Source organism: Felis catus, chromosome A1 (genome assembly GCF_018350175.1).
Source record: "Felis catus isolate Fca126 chromosome A1, F.catus_Fca126_mat1.0, whole genome shotgun sequence".
NCBI lineage: Eukaryota > Metazoa > Chordata > Mammalia > Carnivora > Felidae > Felis > Felis catus.
This window is the reverse complement of record NC_058368.1, coordinates 129928808-129935342: the sequence shown is the minus strand read 5'-3', so window position 1 is coordinate 129935342 and position 6535 is coordinate 129928808. Positions and strand designations below refer to the sequence as shown.

Sequence of the window (6535 nt, the reverse complement as noted above, 5' to 3'; positions counted from 1 at the left end):
CTACTCCTGAAACCAATACTACACCGAATGTTAACTAACCTGAATTTAAATGAAATCTTGGAAAGAAAAAAAATGTGAATCTCCAATGATAAAATCCCTCACGAAGTAAAATCTCCATAAACAATTATTCATTTTTTCAATGTAAAATACTACATACTTGTGAATGGTAGTGATATCTAACAGAAAAGTATTTATTTCCTTGAGAATTATCATCATAATCCATGTTTAGATTGAAAAACAAAACAACAATTAGATCTCATCCAAGGTGGCTGAAAGAAACTAAGGCCCCATTCCTTGCAGAGTGTCCAGTTCCCCTATCCCATGTGCCACAAGTGACGCTCCAGGAACATCAAGCTTCGGGATAGGGTGCCTGGGTGCTCAGTTAGTTAAGCATCCAACTCTTGATTTGGACTCAGGTCATGATCTCACTGTTTGTGAGCTAGAGCCCCACGTCTGGCTCTGCACCGACAGCTCAGAGCCTGCTCAGGATTCTCTCTCTCCCTCTCATTCTGCCCCTCCCCTGCTCACATGCTCTCTCTCTCTCACAAAATAAACTTTAAAAGACAAAAAGAACACTAAGCTTCATGATGTCACATCTCTATACATAAGTAACGCATCAACAAACAATAAATATGATTTGCCAGTAGTTAACAGTCTTCACATTGTTGCTTCCTTAGGCTAAAAGAGAAACACGTATGGGAGCACCTGGGTGGCTCAGTCAGTTAAGCATCCAACTCTTGGTTTCAGCTCAGGTCATGATCTCACAGTTCATGAGTTCAAGCCCCACACTGGGCTCTGTGCTGGAAGCTGGGAGCCTGCTTGAGATTCTCTTTCTCCCTGTCTCTGCCCTACCCAACTCACACTGTCTCTCTCTCAAAATAAATTTAAAAATTAAAAAAAAGAAAAAAAAATATGTACAGAGCTCATTTGTGATAGCATAAATCTGACAGCATAAAATCACTTTGTAAAACAAACTGGATGAAACCACGGTATACAGAAGCAGTTTTATAATATTGTCTTTTAAATACTTTATAGAATCTGCTATGAAACACAGAAATTTTAACAAAGTTAAAACTAAACACAGAATTAGATTTCCAAGAAGACTTTTTTTTAGTGATTTAGTAAATTTAGCGTTCACTCTTCACAAAGTAGAAATGGTTTTACAAAGTTATATAGGAAAAAAAATCCACAAACTATTAAAACACTATTAAACTTGTGAGTATCAGGGACTTGTGTAAAATGGAAGGTATAATTTAAAGTCACCCAGTAAGGCCCCAAAGGAGGGCTGCATTCAAAAACAGTATTAAGTTTACATTTTAATACATACCAAGAAGGGGGGACATATTCTGAAATATGCGAAGCAACTCCGGTGTAACACATGGGCTGTTTTCCAAAGTCACTAACCTAGGAAGAAAAAACAAATAGCTGAATCTCTTTCTATAGCCATTAAGCTCTTAACAATACAACTTACTAAAAAATTGTCCCATCTAAAGGAAGAAAGAAAAATGAACAATACAAGTTACAAAAGTTATCTTTCTATATCAAATGAAAAACTACACATCGCACATTATTATTTTCTATATACACAGCAAAAATAGTAAGGGAAGTAACTACATATTAAAATATTTACAACTACAAAACGTCTTTACAATAAAATTTTAATGATACAGCAAAAGCATGATTGTTATGGAATGGTCAAGGAAACATAAAATTGTCTTGTTCTTTTTATATTGTTCTGTCACATGTAACTGATGTGCCCTTTAAACAAGACACTGGGCAATATGAAAGAATAAATCTATAAAAAATAAAATATATATGGGTTGCAGTTTATCACAGAAGTGTGCATTTGGTTTACCTCCTCACCCCTCACCCAGAGAAGTTAAAGGAGAAAAAAAAACCATGATTGTCACAATAGTTGCAAGAAAGGAGCAGGAGGGGATCCTATTCAAAATCTAACATTCATTATAAAAACGCTTACCCTATTACAAACAGAAAGTAAATCCTTAATCTGGTAAGAGAGGACCTATCCAACACTCAAAGAAAACACACCTAATGATACGTTGAAGCCATTCTCTGGAAAAACAGAATCACATCTCAAACAATTTCTTCTATTACCTTGCCTGCCTCCCCATCTACTGAGTGTATATATGGATGGTTCCTCACATGATATGCCAACTAAGTTAATAAGACACAAGGGTGAGAGGAGAAAGTTAAATAGGCTTTATTTACAACAGGTGTGACAGACAGAAAAGAGATGCAGAAAGAATTCATAAAGTATTTTAACCACTAAGAGACTTCAACAAGGCTGCTGTAAATATCAATACACTGCATACAAAAATGAACTCAGTTTCTACACTCAAAACAAATACTTAAGATTTAAATAGATGTTGGGGCACCTGGGTGCCTTAGTTGGTTGAGTGTCCGACTCTTGCTTTCAGCTGGGGTCATGATCTCCCAGTTTTGTGAGTTTGAGCCCTCTGTTGTGCTCTGTGCTGGCAGCTCAGAGCCTGCTTGGGATTCTCTCTCTCCCTCTCTCTGACTCTACCCCACTTGCAAGGTCTCTGTCTCTCTCAAATAAAGTAAAACTTAAAAACAAAATAAAAATATTTAAATAGATGTTATTATAAGAAACACTAATACAAAAATCTAGCATCATAATGATGTCAATTCTCTCCTCCACTTACAGTGTTTCTCTCTCTCAAATAAAACTTAGAAACAAAGTATTTAAACAGATGTTATTTTAAGAATCACTGATACAAAAATCTGGCATCATAATGATGTCAATTCTCTCTAAACTGTTATAGAGAATCAATAAAACTTCAACTCTCCATAGACTTTCCCCTAGAAATTAGGAAAGTGGATTCTAAAATGATTTAGAAGGCAAATGACCAAGAATAAACAAGAAATTTATCAAGAAAAAAAAACATACGGCGGTGGGGGGGGGGGGGGGGGACTTGCTTTATGACTCACTCTAAAACTAATGTACTTAATATCATAAAAAGAATACCACAAGAAACAGACCCACTCATTTATGACAGAGGTGGTTCCTAGGTTAAGAAAGGTTGGAAAACTCAGGCATTGTTGGGAAGCTACTGGGCCTCTACCTCACATGAAACACAGAAATTAATTCCAGTATTTATATGAGAAGTGTAAGTCTTTATGTTAGCAGTACATACTTACAGCTTTAGCTTTAAGAAAGACTACAGAAAAAGATGAATAGGACTACATTAAAGTTAACAATTACTCTATGTCAGAAGATGTCTCAAAATTGTCAAAATCTAAGTCACATGCTGGGAGAAGATTGTTTCTAATATATATAACTGAAAAGGGAACAGTATTCAAAGGAATATACAAAAGAGGTTAGGAAGAGAAAAACATATAGAACAAATGAACAAGCAATCCAGAGGATACAAAAATTGGCAATAAACTTGACTATTAAAAGTATAAAAAGATATTGAACCCAACCAGCAATCAAATCACAGCCAAAATTACAAACGCAAATTATAAGCAAAACAAGGTACAATTTTACCCCTACCATATTACCAGGATTTTCAGTCTGACCTAATAAATACTGGCAAAGCTATAAAAAAGTGAAAACTCTTGCACACTGCAGACAGGAAGAAGTTGGTATCAAGACTTGGAAAGTATTATTATCTGAACCAGTGGAATATGTCTATGTGCACACACCTATGACCTCATGAATAAGGTCTCATACATTTGCACACTTATTCATGTACAAAAATGTTCAAGTTGCATTATCTGAACATCCGACAAAATGGCATATGAGTAAATGAACTGTTACATTCACACCATTAAACTCAGCAATATGGATGAATCTTAGAACAGAGAGCTAAAGAAATAAGTTAGAACACCTATTGTAAAATTTATATGAAGGTAAGATACATTGTGTAGAGTCACATACAAACGTAAGATTGTAAAAACAGCAGGCCACAAGAAAATAAACCAAGGAATGAAAACAAAAAATACTGGTACACCGGCTCATCCCTACAATGAAAACAGGAGAATCCAACAAACATCCCACACCATGGGCTTCACAGACATTCTTACTCTCCCACAGCTTCACCAGGGTACAGAAAATGGATTTTCATTTTATGTAAGTTATAAATAACTACAAACAATATGACTTCCCTATTACTTTGTATCTATGAATTATTTCACAAATCTTAAATGTCAAAATTAGGAAGAAGGGGGACATAGAAGAAAGCAGCCACCCACAAAATGAAGTACGGGCCACACACACAAGCAGTGGTAGCTTTAGATACTTTACTCTGATCAACAAGAAGAGGATTTGATTCCATGATTCCATTTCTCAAGAATAAAATGAAAGAAAAGATTTTTAAAATTCTTTCCTATTCCCCTTTAAAATAAAAATGAAACCGAAAGAAAAATCATAATCCAGTCATGATATTTCAGTGAGAAAACAATTGATGGGCATCTTCTAAATCTCAGAATACATTTGAAGCTCTGCCACTGGGCCCAAATTAAGACTCCATGTGACTCTTTCCCTCCCACTGTCATTATCTTAGTAAAAAGAGCATTCAGGTCATTGTCACTCTCACTACCTACCTATGCTAGCTTCCCAAATACAAGCCATACTATTTTAAAAAGGAAGAAATCTTGGGGCGCCTAGGTGGCTCAGTTGGTTGAGCGTACAATTCTTGGTTTTGGCTCAAGTCATGATCTCATGGTTTGTGGGTTACAGCCCCATTGGAGCGTGCTTGGGATTCTCTCTTTCTCCCTCTCTCTCTGGCTATCCCCCGCTCATACTCTCTCAAAATAAATAAACTTAAAAACAAAAAGGAAAAAAAATCTTGCAGAGTTTAAAGTACTTAAAAGTACTATGACATGGCAACCACTCCAGATTAAACAAGTGAATGCTTAGAAAGGAAAGAAAGAGAAACAAAGTCAAGGCACTAATGGAAAGTTAATGGACAAGTTATGCTGATGAATAATTAGACAAAGTTGTATATACCAACATCTTTAGCCAGAGAAATGTAAATTTTAATGTTACCCCTCTAAATAAAATACAGAAAACCAAGAGCATGAAGTAAAAACACAGGCATAGCAATTCAACAAATAAATATAAGAGCATGAAAATTCTTTTGAGGCAAAGCCTCTCTGGTTAAGTGAAATACAAAATATAAAAATTTTCTCTGTATAGGAGATACAATTAAAGTTCTAATAGAAAAGCTAAAATGTAAAAGTTGAACAAAAAAAGTTAAGTCAAATCTAAACAAACCATATAACAATATTAGTATCAAATAAAATTTAAATGCAAAAGAATTAAAAGGTGAAAAATTAATCAATACATACATATATCAAATGACACTTCGTGATAATATTTTAAATTTTAAATACTGTGTTTTATTTGTTAAATTCTTTAAAAGAATATAGAAAAATACCAAAACTCTGTGCTGTAAATAATTTATTTCTAGCATTCAAGTATAAAAAGAAATAGAAATAAAAAGGGACACTGACACAAAGCAAACTAGATATTTTAATTAATCACTGTCAAGATTAAGAAGTGAAACACTGATTTGAACTATACAACCTATTAGTTAGAAAGAATAGATATATATAAAGTCTGCATCTTTAATATCATGACTATTTGAGACTGTTACAAAAAGAGAGCCTCGAGTCATTAAAATTCTTATTAACTTTTTAAAAATTGTACAAGTGACAGGTTGTATTTACAATGCAATAAATCCAGACCTGAATCATGTACTTTAATATCAGCAAAAAATAAATGAGGTTGCGTCAAAGAAGACATTAAAAAACTCTAATGCTACTACCAAAATAACAAGACTTAAGGGAAATAGGCCATTACAATGGAAGGCAAATTCATAGCTTTAAATGTTTTAGCACTTAAGGTAATGAAGTAACTATTTTTTTATAGCTTTAAAAAAATACACCCAGTTAAGGGTAGGAAGTAGAAAATATGAAGCAGAAGTAAAGTAACAAAGGGCAGAAACAGAGAACTCATAAAATGCAACATGTAGTTCTTTCATATTAATAAAAAGAAAAAATCTCTAATATACTTTTTTTTTTTTTACATCTCCAATTTTTATTGGCAAAGAGAGTAGCCATTTTCAAAACAAAGCCTATCAGAAACATCCACCAGCTTTGCCCAATGTATTTTCATTACATTCAGAGTATGCAATACCTGATGCATACTCTATTCTAGTTGGTAAGGCATGTGTTGAACCTCATTATGGTACGGGCTCAAAGCACAGAATGTTTCTCTTGGTTACCTTTTAATTATCTTGCCAGTTACCTTTTAATTATGAATCCATACTAGCATATAAAGTGCTGCTTCTACATATTTGCCTGACTAATAAATGTACTTTAAAAGAGATAATAAATATACTTTAAAAAGAGATAAATCAAAAATAAGACTACAAGTAACAGAGTTAAAGCACATGCCTGTATGTTTTTTTTTTATTAGTATCTTAAGGGAGGAAGTACCAAAATTAACAGACATGGAAAATCAAAACTAAAGTATGTACAAACTAAC

At 33.9% G+C, this 6535-nt stretch overlaps 1 protein-coding gene across 10 annotated transcripts in view; it reads right to left on the bottom strand.

The window, feature by feature from the left end:
* Positions 1–6535, bottom strand: part of IPO11 (importin 11) — a 212120-nt gene that overhangs the window by 100572 nt on the left and 105013 nt on the right. For all 10 annotated transcript variants that reach the window (XM_045061184.1, XM_023256975.2, XM_045061173.1 and 7 more), the window contains exon 22: positions 1328–1404. In XM_045061184.1, the coding sequence (XP_044917119.1) occupies positions 1328–1404 (77 nt within the window). The remainder of the gene's footprint in view (positions 1–1327; positions 1405–6535) is intronic.